The sequence below is a fragment of the Nicotiana sylvestris genome, chromosome 7 (genome assembly GCF_000393655.2).
Source record: "Nicotiana sylvestris chromosome 7, ASM39365v2, whole genome shotgun sequence".
Classification (NCBI taxonomy): domain Eukaryota; kingdom Viridiplantae; phylum Streptophyta; class Magnoliopsida; order Solanales; family Solanaceae; genus Nicotiana; species Nicotiana sylvestris.
Genome location: NC_091063.1, coordinates 165,306,574 through 165,330,103, shown reverse-complemented (window position 1 = coordinate 165,330,103; position 23,530 = coordinate 165,306,574). Strand labels below are relative to the sequence as shown.

The 23,530-nt window shown below is 41.8% G+C and overlaps 1 protein-coding gene across 1 annotated transcript; it reads right to left on the bottom strand.

Moving 5' to 3' along the window:
* Positions 1-263: 263 nt before the first annotated feature.
* LOC138874081 (uncharacterized) lies at positions 264-4,514 on the bottom strand. The gene is made up of 3 exons (XM_070152586.1): positions 4,443-4,514; positions 3,638-3,790; positions 264-833 (listed from the first exon to the last, which is right to left on the bottom strand). Exons 1-3 carry the CDS (start codon positions 4,512-4,514, stop codon positions 264-266), a joined length of 795 nt encoding a protein of 264 aa, XP_070008687.1.
* Between the last annotated feature and the right edge of the window lie 19,016 nt (positions 4,515-23,530).

Sequence of the window (23,530 nt, the reverse complement as noted above, 5' to 3'; positions counted from 1 at the left end):
CGCTTCGACCCAAGGCGTAAGAGCCATTGTCGTCAGCCCACAATAAGAGGTCGCTTCGACCCAAGGCTTAAGAGACATTGTCTCCAGCCTAATGAGCCCCAGGCCATATCGCGAATCTAAGGATTCCTGTCAAGTCAAAGGTCAATTGGCCTGGCCAAAATCTTGGCAAAAAGAAACCTAGAAGATACAAAAATCGCGAGGTTTCCCCCTTATACATACATGTAATGAAATACAAGCTCCATTTACAGCATACTGTGAAAGCACTATATATAAAGACAAAGAAATAAAATAAACGCCCCCCTTGGGGGATATGGCACGACGGCCTCGTCTTCGCCATCTTCGGCATCGGACAGAAGGAACTTGGCGTCGTACTCCTCCGCCTTGGCTTGCTCGATCTCCTCCGAAAGATCGAAACCGCTGGCATGAATTTCCTCAAGAGCTTCCCTCCTAGATTTGCACTTTGCGTACTTTTTACTGCTGCTCACACGAACAAAAGTTCTCCTCAGCTCAACTCTAGCAGTGGCAGCACTATTCAAATAGGTCACTGCTTTCTGGACCGCCCTAGTGCTGCTCATCATAGCCTTGGCCTGGGCATTCACCACCTCAGCCTTCGCCTTTGAAAGCTGGGGCTCAAGCCTTGTGATCATGTTCTCTCGAACATAATCACTCGCACGAGCGGTCCGGATTTGCATTTCAAGGGTGGAAGCTTTAGCCAAAGCACTCTCCTTGGCATCAACTTGGACATCTACACGGGTCTGCAACTCATTAAACTTGTGTTTGGCCTGGCCAACTTCACCCCAAAGTCGTTCTAGCTTCTCTGGTTTGCTCTCCAACTGAAATATCGAAACTTAACCTCCAAAAATGAAAGGACGTGGAACATGGAATACAAGATACCTGTCTCTAAAGGCAGCTCTCACGGCACCGGCTTCGATCCACCTCACACCGCAAGGATACCAGCTCGCTTTCCTTTTTCACGCAAAGAAGCTTAAGGGACTTCTCCCTATACGAAGCTTTCCACAACCTAGACTTGTAGCAAATTAACTCGGATTTGAGTTTGTCAAAGGCATGCAAAAGAAAATTCAATGAGAAAGGAAGAGTGTGAAACCGGAATAATCCTATGTCAGTTACCAAAGCTTACCATAAAGCCAAGCCGTTGAGCCTCACCAAAGGCCGAGCCGATGTCTGATGGCTTAGTGTTCCCCGAAACATCTTTTGTAGGAAAATAATAAGGCACCACATGCTCCTCACTCTTTGAAGCACCCACAGCAGAAATGGGGAATGTTCTTTTAAGAATGGAGGCCTTCGAAACCGGATGATCGGTCGAGTCGCCTCTTTTGAACCTCTGAGAAGGACTCGCCCCGTTGCGAGCCTCCTCGCACCCCAAAGATCCTTTTCATTTATCATCGAACCTCGACCTCGAGGTCGGCAATCTCTTCTCCTCCCCTAGAGGGCATGGCCTCATCTGAGAAAAAATCTCCAATACCTGCGGCGACTAAGTTAGTACGCTAAAAAGAAAAGTACCATTCTGGGGAAATAAGCCACCAAGTGCCTACCATGATGCTTTACCTCCCATCTCCCCTTGGACAGGTCTCGCACCTGAGCTTATCATAGGCCGAACAAGAGGCCAGCCTATGAGACCACTCGGCCAAATCAGGGACCTCGTTCGGCAACCAAGGAGCCGCTACAAAGAAATGGAACAGAAAAATGTCATTATGGAGACCGCCTCCAAACAAAGCGATAAATATACAGGTATGACACTTACATGTGAAATTCCATTTCTCAAAAAAGGAAAGAAACTCTCCGGGAATGATATCGATCATCTGAGCTCGAATGAATCAGCTCATCCATCCTCGGTCTTCATTCTCTTCACCATCAACGGTAGGAGACCAAGTGGATCGACACTACAGAGTAATCAGACCCCGATAACACAATGGCCTATATAACCTCACGAGATGACTAAGGGTAAAATCGAGCCCGACCTTCTATGCAAAGTATCTTATCGTCTGCACTATCTTCCAAAGGGACGGGTGAGCCTGCGCCAAGGTAACCTGATATCTCCGACAGAACTCAAGCACGACCCGATCGGGGGGGACCTGATGTAAAAGCGTGCGTATACACGCTCAAAAACCCCTCGACGTAGGTCATGATGCTCTCCTTAGAGGAAGGTACTTGCAGCACTACTCCTTCTCCCATCCACAATCTTTTCTGATCATTTTGAGGTGTTCCTCCCGTACTTATAAGATGAACCTCGACGCATGCTCCCAATGTCCTTGAACATTGGGAGGTCTCTCCAATGTAAAGTCTCTCCTCGATACAAAGCACATCGAGGCCCACTCACCGGGCACCGGCGGTGTTCCACCGATCGGACGCAGAGCAGAGGCAGAACTCCCCTCTCCTTGATGGGCAGATATCGACGTAGCATTCATCACTACAATAAAATAAGAGGAGGAGGATATAGATTTGGGCAATGATTTTGAGTTGGAACGACGGGAGAACTAGTACAAAGCACCAAGTTCTATGGAAGAAATAGTTACTCAAAGTAGCATAATCTCCTCTAGGGAAGCAAGTGAATGAATATATAGGGGCAAAGCAGCGGTTGCTCGCCTACCCAGAGGGCCAATTAATTCTAGCCATGGTAATGTCAGTTTTCCTTAGGAAATGTACTAGCAGGACCACCCGGAATCACCCCGGGGCTCCCTTTGTCAGATCGAAGGAATGCTGCTACCCCACGAAAGTCGAGGGGTATCGAGACGTCAGGGCTTTTTGCTATCACAAGCATCGGCCCCAAAGAAGCTATCAACCTAACTTCGAATTAAGACCCAATTTCCGGGGTCCCAATTGCTCCAAGTAGGAGCTCTAAGAAAGGGGGGGGGGGTTTATTGAAATTCAAAGATTAACTCCGCAAGAGCAGCGAGATATAAAGAACGGAAAGACTTGGGGTAGAAAAATCCTTTTGCATTGCCAAAAATATATTTACAAGGGACGTCTTTACATGACTCATTCCCCCAGGAATACATGTACAGAAAGAAAAAGAAAAAATAAAAAAGGGGGGGGGGCAAAAGTGACACAAGGCTTACTCCTTATTGCCACTGTCCTCCGAACCATCTGTAGCTTCCTCATCTAGAGGGATCAAAAGCGCCAACTTTCTCTCTATCTCTAGGGCCTCCTCAATCTTGATTGAAATATCGACACCTATGGTTCCGACCCCCTCCAAGGCTTCCCTCCTCGCCTTTGCTCTAGCATGCGCGATAGCCCGGGCCAGTTTCATCTCGACCCCTATCGATATCTTACGGGCTATTTGATTCGCCGTGGCTACATCTTGCAGATAAGTGGGAATCTTTCCTTCAATCTCGGACTTGGTCGTAGTCAGCACAGCAAACTCCTTTCGAGCATTTTAGAGAAAATCATGGGTCGATACCAACTCCGAGGCCGCCACCTTATTTCGTTACTTCAGCCCAAGGATCTCGACATCCTTTTGCCCGATTAGCAAATCCCTCTGAACGATCTACGAAGGGAAGGGTAAGCCAGTAAGTATAGAATTATGGGAACGAAGGATGGACTCATGCATAACAAAATACCTGCTCAGCAAGAGCAGCTTTCTCTCGGAGTGCTCCCTCCAAAACAGCCCAGAGCTCGCCTGACTCTTTCTCCTTTCGGGTGACTCTTTCTCCTTTCGGGTAGAGTGAGCCTCCGACTCTCGCAGTCCCAGGGTCAGTCTCTCAAGCTCCTTTTCACGGCACGAAAGCTCCTCATTAAGCCTGGAAAGGGCATGATCATACATCTCCTTACACTACACCAAAACATAAGAGTTAGAAGAACAGACAAAAATGCTTGAGAGTAAAGAAAATATACACAAAACAGTTATCACCTGCTGCAACCTCTCCACTACCTTGACAGAGCTGGGAGCATCAAGATCGACGTTCTCGCTAACATCGTCAAGGATGTTGCCAAACGCCCCCCCCCCCTTGAAGGACCCCCAGCTTTGGCGATAATCGCATCCTGATCATCCCTTAGCTCCCCTGATGGGAACTAAGGACCCAAACTAAAACCATCTATGTCATTGATGTCTCCGATGGGCAACTCCTGGAATGATCTATGTCCCGACCCTTCAGGATTAGAGGCAATGGTCCCCCTAGTGAAAACTGTACCAAATCCAGTCATGGGATCCAAGACCACATTGACACCCTCTTTGAGGGTCTTTGATTTATGGGACCGACCCGAGTCAGCCGTTCCTGATTCAGCAGCCTCCTGTTGAGGCACCTGTGAGGCTTCCACGCCCGACCTCATCCTCCATGCCAACCGAAACTCGCCCTCATCATCACCATCATCCTCATCCTCAGCGTCGGGGCTTGCTCCGGAAGTTGAAGTTGAGGTCCTAGTAATGGCTCGAGGATCGCGTGACTTAAGTTTCTTTGTCACGGGAGGATTGGTAGCTGCCTTACCTTTCTTTTTCTTATCCTTGGTGGGCTTCGAAGTCCCCACCTCGCCACCAGGTGGCAAGGAAGCTTTACCATGATTCTTGGCCACCTACTGTTTCTTAGCCAGGTCGGGCCAGGACTGAACAAGATATGGGAACGCGGTGTCCAACCGCTCGATCTATCCCGGCAGATCTGAGACCGCTTCGAGATACCAAGCGGTAGCTGCAGAAACCCAAAAAGAGGTCATTTCTCCGGAAGGAAGGAAAGAAAATCACAAAACATGTCAGAGGGTGAATCCTCTATCCTTGATATCTGAGGTATTCACCCGGACGAACCTACTCATCCACCCTCTATCCTTCTCCTTGTCGGTGCTCGAGAAAAATGATTTTTTGGATCAGTGGTGAAGCCTAATCAAACCTCGATAAAAGCGAGGGCTGTACAACCTAATCAAATGGTCGAGGGTAAAGGTCTCGCCCTCAACCCTATCGGAGAAATGGCGGAGCATCAACACTATCCTCCAAAAAGAAGGATAGATTTGACCGAGCGTCACTTGATACTTGTCACAAAAATCAAGGATAACCGGATCTATTTTTGGGGGATGGTAATTAGAAGGATCAACAGGACCCAAAGTGAATGGGTAAGTATATATATGAAGGAAGCCAGCCTTGTAATCCGTTATACTCTCATCAGGGCTGGGAACCTCCACCTCCACTGCCTCCCTCCATCGGCAGTCTTTTTTTACCGACCCTATGTTGGCCACAACACTAATGTATCGGGACACTTCTTCACATCGGCCCGATGAAGATAAGGGATTGTCAACAGTGAAGTCCTTTGACATATCAAGCTTGGTGGGAGAATATTGTCTCACGGTGGGTATCACTTTTGGTTTCCCTTTAGAGGTTCGAGATGAAGAGGTAGCCTCGTTTTCTGAGGAACCACCTTGGAGGTTCTGGCCATGGTGATGAGAAATTTCTCTAAGTAAGCAGAAATGATGTAAGCAGGGATGGGTTTGGCTTTGCAAATCTGAAGTAGTTGGGAAAGTAAGAATTATCCAATAATTGGTGCATTTATAGGAGCCGTATGGGAAGCGGAAGGGACGAACTAGTAGCGATTCGTGGGCTTCTCGATAGTCGCATTTGACGGCGACCCTTGCGCGGTTTTTTGGGAATGGCATTTAATGCTCTGATAGGCTGGCGTCACAACGATGATGCCCTCAGAATAGAAGCTCATAATTATTTCCTATCGCTTTGTTTTAGGAAATGCGGGGACTATCTGTATACGGTAAAATCGGAGGGCCCAATTTCTCACCAATAAGACACTTCGGAAGATTACCTCGAAGGCTCGAGGCAGCAGCTGAGTATCATCCCTCGAGGGTCATCGATGCCCGGCTTTGAGGCAGTGATGATTACGGCAACGGTAGAAATAGGGAGTTCCCAAGGTACACGACAAGGACTGACAAAGTCTAGTGAGCTACTCTAAACCCGAATCAGGGTGTCATCTAGCTGTCCCATCTCCACCTCTTTATCATTAATGTATTTTGTACTATGTTGGGATTGCCCTCCTATATAAAGGGAATCTTAGTCATTTTGTATAGGTCTGTTGCTTCAGTTGCTCCATACGAAATACACAAGAACATTCTCTTTGCTTTATAACATACTCTCTTGATATTATTGCTTTCATTTATTGTCTTCATTGTTGTTCATCATTTACTGTTATCATTGGCCATAAAGAGCCTTCGTTGATTTTATTAGAACTATTAGCCATACTTTGACCACCCCCGATAGCTCCCAGTTGAGCTACGAAATCGACCCCAAGGCCCCCGAATCGACAAGCTCGAGGCCCCGATAACTAACCTTTCGGTTTGATTATCACCCTATCTTTAACTCACATTTTGTTTCTAAGTTTCACATACATAGCATCAGCTGCTTAACAAACTAGCATAAAAATAGATCACGTATTTTTAGAATCCCATAATCAAATTTAATTGGCATTACCATTTTCACGGTAAACATGCTTACATCGGCAAGTTGAATTCTTTCTTATGACGTAAGTGCTTATGTCGGCAGGTTGAATTCTTTTCTTATAGCGTAAGTACTTATGTCAGCAGGGCATTCAAATGCCTATAAAAGGGGTATGCACTTTCATTTGCAGATCATCCGTCAACTTCTCCTTTCTCTTCAATTAATAAAGAGATGTTTTTTGTGTGACCGTGGAGTAGGCAAAAGTTGCCGAACCACGTAAATCTCGTCCTGTCTTGTCTTGTCTTGTGCAATTATTACTTTTCTCTTTTAAATACTTTTTTCCCTTCTATTAGCTTGACAGGCTTTCTAACAACTGGTATCAGAGGACAAATATTGTAATTCTGGTAGAAAAGTACGGTATTGATGTAGGTACTATTCACAAGAATAGTGCGACACTATTGATTGTTGAGCCCCCTTTTTTCCTTCGTGGAGAAAGTCCGGGTTTCGACATTCATGGGGGTAATAACTCAATTCCTTTTGGGAATTGAGTATTTGAAGAGTCGCCACCTAATGGGTTATGGTGCGTTAGGGCACCTAGAGCGATTAACTCTTGGATTGGTTTGCATTACCAGAGATTAGGGTAAGGGCTCAAAATGACCTCGAGGGGAAGGTGTTAGGCACCCCTCTTGGTCCACAACTGTGGGTCCCGCCCGAACTTATATTTATGAATTAGTCCATTAACAAATAAATAGTTGAATCAAATAGTTTGCAAGTAAAGCACGTTGGACGTTGTATAACAAGGCAAAGATTTTGAACAAGGTGTATACATATAAAATAAAGTTTAAACAAAAGGAATTTTGGAAAAAGGGGAAGTCCTAGGTTGGTTAGCCTATAGGATCACCCCACATAATGTCCGGTAAACACTCCCCAATGAGGGATTACACGTGAAATTAGCACGTAGTCATCATATCTCATATCTACCCTTCCCACCCCCTTAGTAGTTATTAATGCGAGTGTTGGTTAGCGACTCTATTACGTGTCGTTATTCGTCCCTTCTTAATGGTCCTGGAGGAAATTTAGGACCTCTACCTATAGGTAGTTCTAGACACACCCCTAAGGTTTAAGAAGAAAATACTAAGGCGACAGGCAAGAACAAATAGGACTTTAGCACATAAGGCAGAAAGAAGCAATTTGATGCTCAATTTTACCTCCACAAACAATGCACATAAGAAGCACGACTCAAACACAAATAAGGGCCTTTTGTTAAACAGTGTCCTAAGACATGATGTCTAAGTGAATATCAAGACACAGAAGATAGGTAGTTTATTTTAAAAACACAGAAGTAATGGCCCTATCAGTTTACCTACTGATTTTTTTAAGCCTGTTAAAAATCAGAACGACATCAAGTAACAGAAACAGTTTCAGAGTTACAGGATTTGGAATCACCCTATAGGCTTGCCTACACACGGAATAATAATAACTATGTTTTATATAGTGAAATAGGGGAGCAAATTTTAAAACTGACTCTTAAGTCCCTATAGGCATGATGTCTAGTGATGAATTAGGCCAGTATTTGAAAGAATTCATTTTAGGAAAACAAACCACTAATTAGACTAGTTTCGAAGCAAACTACTCAAGAACTTGGATTGACTATTTAAACTAAACTGATTTTAGATCTAGGCAAAGTTTCTGATGTTGTTTCCTATAGGCATGACATCTTATTTTTTAAGAGCTGATGTTAGAAACTTGTAGGCATGATAACAAATGAAAACACATGTAAACACTCATTATAACAGAAGTTGAATTGGATCATATCCTATAGGCATGGTATCTACTTGTGAAGTTGATTTTAAGACCTATAAATATGATTTCTATTACTGGAACCACTTGAAACCTATAGGCATGATGTCTAACATGGTAAGTCAAACATAGCAACTATAGCATCCTATAGGCATGGTTTCTACCCATATTACCCCACAAATATGTAACTACCCACCCTTTTTCACTAGTTACCCCAATATTCGTTTACAAACTATTACAAACCAAATGAATTAATTACATAAATAGATAAAGAAAAGAAAAAGCTACATTATAGGGAGCTTGAAGCAGGCCCAAGTGATTTCCAAAAGCTCCAATAGCCTCAAATGCCAGTTTCAAAGACAATATCATTATCTAGGTGTGTCAGAGTTCCCTAAGGATCTCAAGGATCTCGGGCAGTGCTCACACCTAGACTTGGTAACCAAATTGAGTAAGTGTAGTGTGGAAGGGCCAACCTCAGTGTGCTAGAGTTCAGAGGGTTCTCAAGAGGATCCCAAGGCAGTACGCACACTGGAGGGTATAGAACCTAGTGACTTAGAAGTAGAGTGAGAGTGCTTGCCATAGTTTGAAAAAGGTTCCAGTAGGAAAACAGTATTAAAAGAGATTTGCTTGAAATAGTTTTGTACGAAAACACATAGGGAGTTATTAAATAAGACAATCTTAAAAAAGGGGTAAGGTGGATAACAATCAATCAAACCAAATACAGAACCAGAAAAAGCACTTCAATACATGGAGTTAAACAGGTGCATACATCCACTTAGGGGTAATAGGGATTTGGGGTAAGCATGGGGCACATAGAAAGAATCAGAGGAGCCTAAAAAAGGGTCAAGACTTTTAATGTATAGCATGAACTGTAGAGTTAATACAGAACCAATAAGCTTAGGATAACCAATTACTTCATACAAAAAGATGCATGCCAGGGATTAGAGAAACATAGTCACTTTGCGACATACTAGAAGGGGATCCTAAGGGGGTATATAACATGCAGTAGAGAATACAGTGAAGTAGACATGCTAATTGCAGGTTGAACAACAAAACCATAGATAGAAGCATATTAGAAATATGACAAATTGAAGTAATATGAGAAGCATATAGTTTTTGGGACTTGAATTAAAATTGGAACATACCAGTAAGGGGATAGTAAACACAAAGTAAAAGAGAACCCAGTAGTCAGCCTTGGTTTGCAGCCGGCTGACTTTAAACAGTAGTAAGTGACACAAAAGAGAGTAGAAAGCTTTTTAGTGTGAAAGAGCGTTTTTGAACCAATGTTCGTGTGTCCTTGTGTTAATGAGAGAGTATGTATATATAGTAGTTCGAAATTAGGTAAAATAAGTCAAGAATCACAGTAGTACAGTAATTATAGGACCAACTACTAATTAGAATCAAATCAATGCAAGTACTCCTTTAATTAAGGGGTAATCAACCAATGGTAATGGGTAGAAAATGTTTAAGGAAAGAAATCAAGTAGGGCATTAGGTACAAAATAGACAATTAGGGATATGTACATAAGGGTTAAATTAAGGACAATTAGTGAAGAATCAGTAAAATTCGCGGTTAACCAAATAAGGTAAGAAAATAAAATAAAGTTGTAGAATATAGAAATAATCGAAATCAGCATATAGTAAATCAGTAAATCAAGGACTCGAAATTACTGATTTAAGGAGAGTAACATGGGTTCCCATGAATAACCAAATAAACCAAGTCTAAATAGGAGAATCGAAGGTCTAAAGGGAAGTTTTCAAATCAAGCCAAGAAACAGGGAGCTCAGAGTCAATCAAAAAGAGAGTCATGAGTCAATATTTTAGCATATAAATAGAGTGAGATGGGAGTAACCAAACATAGCAAGCAAAGAGGTAAGTATTGACCAGTCAAGATGAACACCAACACATAGAACTAATGTAAGTTAGGCATAAAAGCTCATTAGAAACATAGTCACATAAACTCAAACAAGAACAGGCCAGTCACAAAATCAAACGAAAAAGCCTAGAAAAATTAGGGCTTTCTACATAAACGAGTTAAAGATGTGATAAACTCATAGAATCAGTTAAAATAATGCAAGAAGTAGATGCTTAAACACAAAGAATCAGTTAAACAAAATTTTAAAAGAAGTTCTGAAACCCTAATTTTTTAGAAGAAGGTGAAGAACACTTAAAATCAACAATCCTTGCAAAAGAGTTCCAAGGACAGTGTAAAACATTAAAGAAACAAACTCAAATCGTCTTAGATCCATACAGATCTAGGAGATATAGGCAGAAATTAGGGTTTTAGAAGAAACCCATAAAGATATGAAAGAACCTATATAGAATCCCAAGGATCATAACAATATAGCATGATTTTGCTCGAAATCACACTGGAGTACCCAAGAACAGACAAGTGATGAAACCTAGATGCAAGTCGGCATGGCCCTGGGCCCTTGAAGACCTTAGAGAAGGCAAACATGGCATGAGAGAAGCCATTGGAGGCTTAGGAGACAATGAGAGGTCACCGAAGAAGAGAGATCGGTGGTTGAAAGGATAGGGTTTGAGGGTGAGGAGAGGAGATGAGAGAATACAGGGGCGGTGGGTTTGGGAGAATGAGTTATAGTTAGGGGTCTTTTAGAGTTTAAAAAGGAAAGAGTTAATACGGGTTGTTGATCTCTCAGATCAACGACCATGATTTAATTGGTTCTGGTTCGGGTAGGCGGGTGGATTCATTGGCGGAATATACCGATGAAGTCATTGCAAAATGGACACGATATGCAAAAGCGGCTATGGTGAGCGGTTAAAGCTTGGGATAGTTGAAGGAACTGGAGCGAGATCACTCCTGCTAGAATAGTGGTTGCTTACTGGTTACCTGCAGATAAAGATGCTACAAACATGTATTTGCGAAAAATTAAACATGATGCAAATTTCCTTTGGACCATGAAGGTTGTCTTCGGATGGTTAAAGATGACGTCCTCAGACCATGACATCCTGGGCCATGAATTGTTCAGTAAGGGATTTGCAGGCCATGGAATGATGTTCTCGGACCATGACAAATGGTTCCTCCGAACCATGACGCCTTTGAATAATGATATGCAAATTGAGAGATCCTTATGTCATGGCATGGTGTCTTCCGGCTATGAGGATGATGCCTTTATACTATGACGCCTTTGGATAGGTTGTCGATATTTCATCCCATGATATGCAATAGTCATGATGTTATCAAGACAATGCTTAGTCTTGTGAAATGGCAGGCAGAGCTTAGCCCGATTGAAAAGCGAATAGAGGGTACTTAGAAATAGAGCAATATTCGTGCAAAGAGGGACATTGCTTAGTGTTGATACCCAATTTTTTCCAATATATTTTTAACATGCAAAATACTTTCAAATAACATATGTATGCATATATAAGCATGTTCAAATATTTTATTATTTTTTATTAGTTTTTTAAATTTTTTAAATCAATTTATTGCCCTATTCTATCCCAAAAAAACCCCAATAATTATTCTCAAAATTATTATTTTGGTGACTCATTTATTGGATTTTCATAAAAATATATAAAATATATCTAAGATAAATTTTATATATTTTTACAAATTTATCTAGTATTTTTTAAAGCTAAATTGCATATATATGCAATATTAGCCACTTTTTGGATTTAATTACGTTTATATTTATAAAAATTAAGTCCAGTATTTTAATTTGATAATTATATACTATTAGTCATTTTAGTACCTTTAATTTATTTCCAAAAATTATTTTACTATTTTTTATAAATCAAATATGAAAAAGTGGCTATTTAAATGTTATCCCAATTTTATTTCGATTATTACCCCAATTGAATTCAATTTAAACCCAATTTTACCCTGACCCAATTCCCATTCAAACCGACCCATGACCCTTTTAAACAACCCGCCCAGATTCCCATTTAATCCTAGTTGTTGATCGCTTAGATCAACGGCTCACATTAACACTTTCCTAAATTAATTCCCAACTACCCCCAAACCCTAACCATTTCTTACCTACAGCCGCCTTTGAATCCCCCTTCTCTCTCAATCGTCTCTCAAACCCTAGCTGCCGCCCTCAACTACCACCCGAAAAACCTCCTAAATTCATGGCTTCCAAGACCATTGGAGGCTTATATCCACCTCCTTTGGCCTCTACATGCCTGATTATTATGGTTTCAAGGCTAGATCGTGGAAGAACTTGGTGCAGAACTGGTCGATTTCAGTTTATGGTTGTTCTCCGATCATCTTTAATCTTCCCCCGGCCAACTATGGCTATTCGAGTCTGATTCTTGACTCTCCTGCTTAGATCGATGGTCTTCAAAGCCTTTCTCACCATTTGGGGTTCTTCTGAAACCATTACCTTTAAGGTTCTTCCGATTTCTATTAGATCTGTTTTAGATCTGTGTTTGCTCTAAACTTTTAAACATTCTTCCTCAAAGTTTCTTTTAACAACTCTACCTTCAAATCCTTTATCCTTTCCGATTAGGTTTTCTGTTAAGTTGTTTAACACGTTTTGCTGTGTTTCCTTATGCCATTCTTCTACTTGAGTTTGCTTGTTAAGGGCCTTAACTCCTTTCGAGGTTTCCGATTCTATTTTTGTTAGTATTTGTTCGATTTATTTGTTTTTCATCTCTAGACTCGATTGGTGGTAAAAACCTAAAATTTTGGGTTCATTCGAGTTCTGAGATCATTTGCTGTGTGATTTACTTGTTCATCATCTCTGAATCCGATTTGTTTCAAAACCCTAATTTCTTTGGGGCCTATTCGAGCTTCTGAAGCTGTTTCACCTATTTGAAGTTGCTCGATTAGATTCGAAATCCTTTTTGTTTCAGCATCTATTTCTTTATGTGATTTGGTTTCTTGCAATCATTGAAACTAGACTATACTTTTCAGAAAAGGGGCTTTTTTTTACTTGACCCTTTTGCATACTTCTGATACTCTCTCTTTTCTCTATCACTAAGCTACTGAAGTTGACCTATGTGACTACCATGTTTCGATAGTTCACTATCTACTAACTTTGTGATTGTTATTGCATGCTGCTTCTCTTCGCCATAGTTTAGCCTCACATGCCTAATGTTTTGTGCACTCTATTTATATGCTAAAACATGACTCATGTTTCTCTCTTTGATTGACTCTAAGCTCCTTGTTTCTGGGCTTGATTAGAAAACTTTCCTTAGACTTTCGATTCTCCTATTTTAACTTGGTTTATTTGCTTACTCATGGGAACCCATGTTACTCTCCTTAAATCAGTGATTTCGAAATCCTTGATTCCCTAATTTACTATGTACTGATTTTTCGATTATCTCCATATTTTGCAACTTTATTTTGTCTTCTTGCCTTATTTGGATTAACCGAGTATTTCAAGGATTCTTCATTAGTTGTTCCCTTAATTGAACCTCTATGTACTTACCCCAAATTGTCTATTCTGCACATGATGCTCTACTTGATTTCTTTCCTTTAATGTTTTCTGCCTATTACCGTTTAAATTTAACTCCTTAATTAAAGGAAGTACTTATACTGATTTGATTTTAATTAGTACATAGTTCCATAATTACTGCTAAACTATGATTCTTGCCTTATTTTCTACCTGTTTTCAAATTATAAGTACCTTGCTCTTTCATTAGCACAAACACACGAACACTCTTAGTTCTGAACTCACTTACACTCAAAACATTCTCTCTTGCTTCACTACTTCTATTGTGGCCTATTTAGCTGGCTCAAAGCCAAAGCTATATTTCAAAAATCCTGCTACCTTTCTTTACTACGTTTTGCTTCTTTGAACCGGTATGTCCTAATTAAGTTTTCAGCATCAGCAACAACATGGTTACTTAATGCTCTTGCATTCTTGTCTGCCTACTGCTTGTATTTAATTCAGTACTTTATTTTAGCATGTTGTAGTTTCTTTCTTCCTATTTTGAATCTATGTATTATAAACCCTAAACCCCTACCCCAATGTGTTTGATACTTATGGTTTGTTTGAGGCATGGCAGTATGGAACATTGCTGTCCATAACTCGAACTTGATCCCCTGGGATCATAACATCTATGTCTCTCTGATGTTGTGTGTTCTGGTAGGCTTATAGGCATACGAGCATTTTCTATTGTTGTGCATGCCCAAAGCTGACCCTTGCCTAAGTACATAGGCTCTTTGCAATAAATTCCCAACCCCTGAACCCCTTTTGTGTGAAGTTATCAACTCTGTAACTGTTTCCCAACACCTTTTTCCTTCCTTAGTTCGTAAAGCTCTGTTTCTGCACTTCCACTCTCTCTTAGACTTAAGTTTTGCCCCCCTCTTGTGAGCTTTTCCTTGGGACCCATGAGCTCCCTCTGAACTCGGACACATGAGGGATGGCACTTCCACACTACACTTGTCCCTATTCTGGTTATGAAACTTGGGTGTGAGCACTGCACGGGGTCCTATTGAGGCCCTTAGGGAACTCTGACACACTCAAGTCTGAAGAAAGGCTTTGGATCAATGGTCTTTGAGTTGGTTTATCTCATAACGAAGAGAGAAAGTCAAGAATCAGGCTTCCTCTGGTTGTACTTTTCTGATGTAATTTATTATTCTGGTTTGTAATAAGTTGTAATAAACATTTGCGGCTCGCTAGTAAAAAGGGTTGGGTAATATGCATGCAAGGGTAGAAAATATGCCTATAGAACGTTTTAAATTCTGCATATTCAAACTTCTTTTAGAAAACATACCTATAGGGTATTTTAAATTCTGCATATGCAAACTTCATTTAGAAAACATGCCTATAGGGTACTTTTTAATTCTGCATATTCAAAACTTCACCTAGAAACCATGCCTATAGGATGTTTTAAATTCTGTATATTCACTACATATAGAAATTGTGCCTGTAGGGGTTTCTAAATAATTCTGATTCGTTTTATTCACAGTCAATGTTAGATTTCATGCTCATATGAACTAAAATCAGTAATAATAGATACTATCGCCTGCAGAACCTGTAAACGGTTTAATTTTTTAATTTTGTACATTCTGAACCTCTTTTAATAACCTAATTCCCTCGCTTAACAAGGTTTAGCAAGCATGACTATGAGACTTCACCTAAACATTTAGGCAAGCCTTAGAGTAATAACCGCAAATTGAATCCCCTTTGTTAATCGCTACAACCAGCAGACAGACCTGATTCGGACTTCTTATCTAAGTTATGTAATAAACTAATCTGCCTCAATAATTAATCTCCCTCATCTTCAATATTTTAAATCAGACCTAAATAGTATGTGTAAGACATGCTATTTTATGTGTTTTGTTTGAGGAGGTAACTCTTTATTTAAAAATCAACTCTTTGATCGTTCTTTCAAATTTGTTTAACCATTATGTATTGAAATCCCCTCTTATTTGAGTCTTAACAATTGTTGATATTAAATAGTCGAGTCTGGCAGGGGTAAGGGCCTAACCCTTTTTTTCTTGCAAAAATATGAGGCACGAAGTCCCCAGATTCGGCACGGTCACCAATATACACCCAAAATTGCTAAGCTGGTGGGAGGATCTCCACTCCAGTGATCAGACCCTTGTTCGGAAATATCTAGGCAACCTACCTTCCCTTCTAGAAATCCAACCCAACAACAAGGTCATAGAAGCTGCTACTTTATTCTGGGATTGTGAGAGGTCTGTGTTCCGCTTTGGGGACATTGAAATAACACCCTTGCTAGAAGCAATAAGAGGATTAGCTAGTATACCATGGGAAACTCCGGGTTTGTTAATGCTTGAGAACCGCAAGGGCAGGGGTTTCCTCAAAATGATGGGTTTAAAGAAGAATCCAGAACTGACATGTCTGAAAGAATCTTATATCCCTTTTTGATTATTTGTACGAGAGGTACGGTCACAACAAATCCTACCGTACCTATCTGGACGAGTTTGATATCACCTCATTAGGGCATATTCACCAAAGGGTCTTTGTATTCATGTTCTGTTTCCTCGGCGTGATCGTGTTTCCAATGAAGAAAGCAAGGATCCATACCAGGTTAGCTATGATAACTAAAACTCTAATGGAAGGAATTGGTGGGAAACCTTTCAGCATTGTGCCCATGATCATTGCAAAAATATATCGAGCCTTGGAGAAATGCCAACGAGGAGCCAAACACTTCGAAGGCTGCAATTTGCTACTTCAGCTCTGGCTCATGGAGCATCTCCAATGGGGTGAATACCGACAAGAGATTCAGCAAAGGGACTGGGATGATCATATCGCTTTCCATCATCCAAAGCGAATGAATTACATGCCCAATATGTTCGCCCAGTCAGAAGATGCAAAAGGATGGGTAGAGTTATTCGATAATCTAACTGAGGGTCAAGTACAATGGATGTTCGAGTAGTTCCCTACCGAGGAATTTATCTCCCGATCCAGGGATGCACTATTTCTGATATTGATCGATCTGAGAGGAACATACCCTTACGTCCTTCTCCGGGTTATGAGGCAAGCTGGTAGGAAGCAGGTTATACCCAGGGTCGACAAGATGAGTCATTTCCGGGCTGACTTCCAAGCTGATGACAGTCCTTATAAGTGCCAAGCTCAGCATATGTGGCACTTCAAGATCATCTTAGGGAGAGATACCATCGAGCCAGACAGATACCATGCTGGTTGCGCTCCCTACTATTCAGGCTGGTTGGAAGATAATCACGATGGTCTGGGTCAACCAGGGTTTGCTAGGGGCCACAGGATCGTAGATGAGAGGGTCGAGGCAAAAGTTAAATACAATCAACTGCGCAAGAGGATCCGTGTGTGCGAAAGTGAGCATCGTGAGATACAAGAAGCCAACCAAAAGCTGATTGAGGAGTGGAAGGACATGGCTGTCAGTGCCAACAAGCGATTGGGATACTTGGAGAAATGCATAGTGGAGCTAGAAAGGAAGTTTCTTAAGAGGGTCGAGGACTACCAAAATGCTGAAGGAAACGAAGGCAGACATCTAGCCCGAGCCTACCTATTGCTGGGACTTCGCGAGTTGGGAAAGTTGTTCGACGGAGCCAAGGATGCCGAGTCTGGGGAGGTCCTTCTGGGACCAAATAGATAGAAGTTTTCTTTTTGTTTTATGAAATGTAATAAGCCAATGGCCACTAGTGACTTTTATTTCCTGTTATTTAGTGTCGATTTGAGATTCGTCTACTTTTTATCAATAAAACGAGGCATTTAGCATTCTAAGTTCTCCAAATCAACTTGTTGCTAGGCCTACCTCAGGCACAAAGAGGTTCCCAAGTTAGGACATGGTTTACATTCTGCACTATGTGTTTAAATATCACAACGTTTTTTATAATCCTCACTAACTTGTTACCTTTTTATTTTTATTTTTTGTTTAATATTTCCCCTCCGCAAAGGTTAGTTCGTGCACTCTGGCAACATCATCTCATTCTACGAGATCCAGGGTCCCTCCACCCACTCCTCATCTTAGTCCTATCAAAAACAAGAACAAAGGGAAGATGGAAGATTTGAACAACGCCAGAAAGGAAAACTCAACTGAAAGGGTAGAAGTCACTCATGGTCATGCATCCCAACTCGAACAAAATCTTGATCATGTTCGGAATCTGGAAAATATATCATTTTCCCTCACCACTCCAGATGTAAATTTCCCAAATGCTTAGAACCCCGCACCTCCACAAAATATCCCAAAGCAACAAAACCATCCCGCTTCTCACCACCACTGCAACACCTGCCATACCTCAAACAACACCCAGTTACTCATCCCAGAACCCCAAAACTCCACAAATCACCACTTCCACACCCATCATAACACCTCCATCTATGTAGAGACTATGCCACATTCCACCCAACCCATCTCAAACACACCCGAGTCTGATGATAAAGACTCGCTCATCAGGAACCTGGATGAGGAACTTAAGAAATTGACTAGCCGAATTCAAGGCGTTGAAGGAAGCAAGGGAATTGAAGGGCTGAGCTACGAAGATCTTTGCATACAGACCGATGTCGAACTGCCCGAGGGGTACAAACCTCCTAAGTTCGAGATATTTGATGGTACAGGGGATCCAAGGGTCCATTTGAGAACGTACTGTGACAAGCTGGTTGGAGTATGGAAAGACGAGAGAATATGCATGAAGCTTTTTATGAGGAGTCTGAAAGGAGATGCTCTGTCTTGGTAGATTAGCCAAGATCCAAAGATATGGTTAAGATGGGTAAGCATGACGTCCGACTTTATGGACAGGTGCAGGTTCAATACCGAGAATGCGCCGGATATGTTTTATATTCAGAATCTAAAGAAGAAGCCTATAGAAACATTTCGCGAGTATGCTACTCGCTAGAGGTCAAAAGCTGCTAAGGTCAGACATGCCTTAGAGGAGGAACAGATGAACAAGTTATTTTTTCGGGATCAAGACTCGTAGTATTATGAGCGACTAATGTTGATTGAGAGCCATAATTTTCCGACATTATCAAGCTGGGTGAAAGGATTGAAGAGGGCATCAAAAGCGGTATGGTTACAAACTTCAAGCCTTACAAGCTACAAATAAGGCCTTGCAGCCTGGTGGTGTGTCTAAGAAAAAGGACATAGGAGACATAATGGTCGCACAGAGAACCAAATCTCCTACCAAATACCAAATTTACCCAACACCTCTACTCATATATCAACCAACTTCGAACTACCAAGCACGATCACCCTCTTACCAAACTCGACCACCCAATTATCAATCACCTCCACCTCCCACATATCAACCTACTTCACCCAGATATACCTAACCCGCACATGTTTACCAAACCTAGAATACTCAACCATCCCACTATCAATCACCTCTTACACGCCAAAACTTCCCTAGACCTCGACCAAAATTTGACTGAAGGCCTCCTAAACAATACACAACCATTGCTGAACCTATTGACCAGTAGTACGAGAGACTCAAAGCTGCTGGTTATGTCACCCCCATCCCTGCTATAACCCTTGAGAACCCTTCTCAGTGGGTTAACCCAAACCAATTTTGTGCATACCATTCCGGCATGAAGGGACACACCATCGACGAATGTCATTCTCTGAAGGAAAAGATCTAGGCTCTGATTGACAACAAGATTATTGTGGCAAAGGAACCTGCTCCAAATGTCCGCAATAACCCTCTACCAAACCATAAGGGTGGAGGTGTTCACATGATTGAAATAAAGTATGATTGGGATCCCGAGGGGTCAATCAGGTTGATCGCAGAAGGTAATGACCCAAAGAAGCCAATAGTTACTCTTAATCCGATCGTGGTCCAGATTCAGCCATCTGGAGACACTGAGGTAAATATGTATGTGCCACTTGAGTTTGAAGCAATGTCATCTGCAATGATACCAGCACTAATTGAGGTCGAATTTGTGTCACCAGCAAATGCACCCACACCGTTTGAAGTTGTAGTTTTACCACCCAAGGCACATGCTCCGTTCGGAGTAAAGATAGCCATGTCGATCCTAATGGAGATGTCGACCATGATGCCATTCCATACAAAGGCTATACCATGGGACTATACAGCCGAGGAAAGGAGGAAAGGCAAGGTCAGGTTCGAAGAGACTGTTGCCGCATAAGGTGTGACGAGAACTGGTAGGGTCGATACCCCTGAACATTTAGCTAAGTCAAGCAAGTAGGCCTCCAATCGGCCACCCATCATCGAGATAGGTCTTGATGATCTTTGGAGAAAGATACAGTCCAAGAAATACTCGGTCATCGACCAGTTGAACAAAACACCGGCACAAATCTCCATTCTTGCTTTGCTACAAAATTCTAAGGCACACAAGAATGCTTTGTTGAGGGTGCTGAGTGAAGCATACGTGCCAAGCAACATCACTGGCGGGGAGATGGCCAACATGGTAGGACAGGCATTGGAAAGTCACAAAATTACTTTTCATGAGGATGAGCTACCACCTGAAGGGTTGGGACACAACAAAGCACTGCACATCACTGTGTAATGTGAATACTACTTTATCACCAGGATCTTGATTGACGAGGGTTATAGTCTCAACATTTGTCCGTTGGTAACACTCAAGAAGTTGGGCAAGGGACTGCATGAAATAAAGGAGGGAACCATCAATGTAAAAGCCTTCGACGGTTCCCAGAGGTCTACTATTGGGGAAATTAGTTTGTGTTTGCAAATGGGGCCAACTTGGTTCGTTGTTGACTTCCAAGTAATAGACGTGCCAGCATCTTACAATCCGATATTAGGACGGCCATGGATTTATGCTGCTGGGGCCATAGCGTCAACACTACATTAGGTGGTAAAGTTCGAATGGAATCACTAAGAGGTGACCATTCACGACGATGATAGCAACCCCATATACAGTCTCCATACCATTCCATAAATCGAGGGAAGAAGGAAGCTAGGAGGAGAGACTTACCATCACATCGAACGGGTAAATGTTATCGACAAAGACAAATGGTGGGATAACAAGATTGAGAGTATACTGAATTGGAGTGGGTACGAACCTGGCAAGGGCCTTGGAAAGAACCTCCAATGAATCTTCAAGCCCATAAAACTCAAGAAACATGGCACCACTTTCGGTCTAGGATATGAGTACACTTGGGAAGATTCAACAACTGGTCGCCACCATGGCACGGTCCTTACTATCCGTTGGAGCAGCCGATACCACATCTGGAACAAACCTTCCAACCGGCCAATATTATGTATGGGTCAGAAGAAGAGGAAACACTGGCAGTAGTAAAGAATTTATTCCTAGAAGATGGTGACATAGACTACTGTGTTGTTCTCGAGGAGGAGGGGGGAAGGCCCTTCCATACAGGCTGTAAGCAGAGGAGCACGCCTCAATAACTGGACCATCAGGACAACCAGAGCCCGATGAGCCTTAGGATAGCAAGGCTAAAACAAGCATCATGCACTATTTTTATTTACTAAAATGATTTTCTTCTGGCATTTTAATTCTCGCAATAAGATCTTCAATATTCAAAACAATTAGGCAACTTATCAAAGCATTTTGACTTTTCTTATGAATCAACACTCATTATTATTTCTCTCATTACTTTACTTATACAGCATTACTATTACTTATCTTGATGAACCAATGACTGTGACATGCAACGAGACAACGCAACAAACGGACATAGATTCAGAGGAAGATAACATACCAGAAGAGATTGTTAAGGAAGTTGATAATTTTGAGAACAGACCTAAGTCCAACCTGGACGAAATAGAAGTTGTTAACTTGGGAGATGCAGAAAATGTCAAAGAAACACAAATCAGTGTTCACTTATCACAATCAGAAAAGAAGGAATACACAGAATTTCTAAGGGAATATGAGGATATATACGCCTGGTCATATGATGACATGACTGGTCTGAATACATCTATTGTGGCTCACAAACAGCCAACTGATCCAACATGTCCGCCGGTAAAGCAAAAGCTCAAAAAGTTCAAACCTGATATGAGTTTGAAGATCAAGGAAGAAGTCACTAAGCAGGTCAAAGCTAAGGTTCTCAGGGTAGTAGAATACCCGACATGGTTAGCCAATATCGTACCAGTGCCAAAGAAGGATGGGAAGGTCATAGTCTGTGTCGACTACCGGGATCTCAACCGGGCCAGTCCGAAAGATGACTTCCCTTTGCCAAATATACACATCCTGATCGATAATTGTGCCAAGCATGAGTTGCAATCATTTGTAGATTGTTTTGCTGGTTATCATCAGATCTGGATGGATGAAGAGGATGCTGAGAAAATGGCTTTCATTATGCCATGGGGAATGTATTATTACAAGATAATGCCATTCGGCCTAAAGAATACAGGGGCCGCCTACATGAGGGCTATGATACACAAATAGATTGAGGTGTACGTAGATGATGCTAATATCAAGTCCAAGAAAGCCACTGATCACATGGAAGATTTGAGGAAGTTTTTTAATAGACTGCGAAGGTACAACATAAAACTGAATCCTGCTAAATGTGCATTTGGGGTTCCTGCCAGAAAACTACTTGGGTTTATTGTGATTCGTTGAGGAATAGAGCTGGATCCATTGAAAGTCAAAGCTATTCAAGAGTTGCCACCGCCAAAGAACAAGAAGGACGTAATGAGTTTCTTGGGAAGACTTAACTATATCAGCCGGTTCATAGCGCAGTCTACAGTTATCTGTGAGCCAATCTTTAAGATGTTGAAGAAGGACACCGCTACCAAATGGACTAATGACTGCCAAAAGCCCTTCGACAAAATCAAGGAGTACCTGTCAACACCACCAGTCTTGGTCCCACCCGATCCAGGTAGACCTCTATTACTCTACCTTGCAGTATTGGATGGAGCTTTCGGTTGTGTTCTGGGGAAGCATGAAGAAATGGGGAGGAAGGAGCAGGACATCTATTATCTCAGCAAGAATTTCACCTCGTACGAGGCCCGGTATTCTCTGTTAGAGCGCACCTATTGTGCTTTGACTTGGGTAGCTCAGAAGCTGAGGCACTACTTCTGTGCCTATACTACATATCTCATATGAAGGATGGATCCTTTGAAGTACATCTTCCACAAGCCTATACCCACTGACAAGCTAAGCAAGTGGAAAATCCTGTTGAGTGAATTTGACATTGTCTACATGACTCAGAAAGCGATCAAGGGATAGGGACTAGCAGATCACCTCGCTGAAAATCCAGTAGACGGAGAATACGAACCCCTAAAAACGTATTTTCCTGATAAAGAGGTATCCTTCATAGGAGAAGACATTGCATAATCCTATGATGGTTGGATAATATTTTTCGATGGAGCAGCAAATTTCAAAGGAGTTGTCATAGGAGCAATTATAGCATCAGAAACCGGTCAGCATTATCTGGTGTCTTCCAAACTCATGTTCCTGTGCACCAACAATATGGCTGAATATGAAGTCTGCATCTTAGGGCTCAAGATGGATATTGACATGAACATTTAAGAGTTGTTAATGATTGGAGATTTAGACTTACTTATACATCAGGTACAAGAAGAATGGGCAACCAAGAACTCCAAGATACTCACGTATATGCACCATGTGCAAGAATTGAGAAAGAGGTTCACAAAGATGGAATTCCAACATGTTCCCAGAATCTAGAATGAGTTCGTTGATGCATTGGCCACCATATCATCCATGTTACAACATCCGGACAAAAACTTCATTGATCTCATTCTAGTAAGGATCCATGATCAGCCGGTTTATTATGCTCATATTGAAGAAGAAGCAGATGGAAGGCCTTGGTTTCATAACATCAAGGAATACTTGGAGAAAGGGGAATACCCATAACTTGCAAATCCTACTCAAAAATGCACACTTCGGAGGTTATCCAATAACTTCTTTCACAACGGAGGAATCCTGTATAGGAGGACTCCTGATCTAGGATTACTAAGGTGTGTAGACGCAAAAGAAGCATCCAGGCTACTAGAGGAAATTCACGTTGGGACCTGCGGTCCACATATGAACAG

What these genes read in the sequence shown, in the direction of transcription:
- LOC138874081 (XM_070152586.1), bottom strand. Translation starts at nt 4,514, where the DNA reads ATGGTAAAGCTTCCTTGCCACCTGGTGGCGAGGTGGGGACTTCGAAGC. An exon ending in CAAGGATAAGAAAAAGAAAG is followed by an intron (nt 3,791 to 4,442) that starts GTAAGGCAGCTA and finishes GTTTTGGTGTAG; the next exon opens with TGTAAGGAGATGTATGATCA. An exon ending in CCGAAAGGAGAAAGAGTCAG is followed by an intron (nt 834 to 3,637) that starts GCGAGCTCTGGG and finishes TCGATATTTCAG; the next exon opens with TTGGAGAGCAAACCAGAGAA.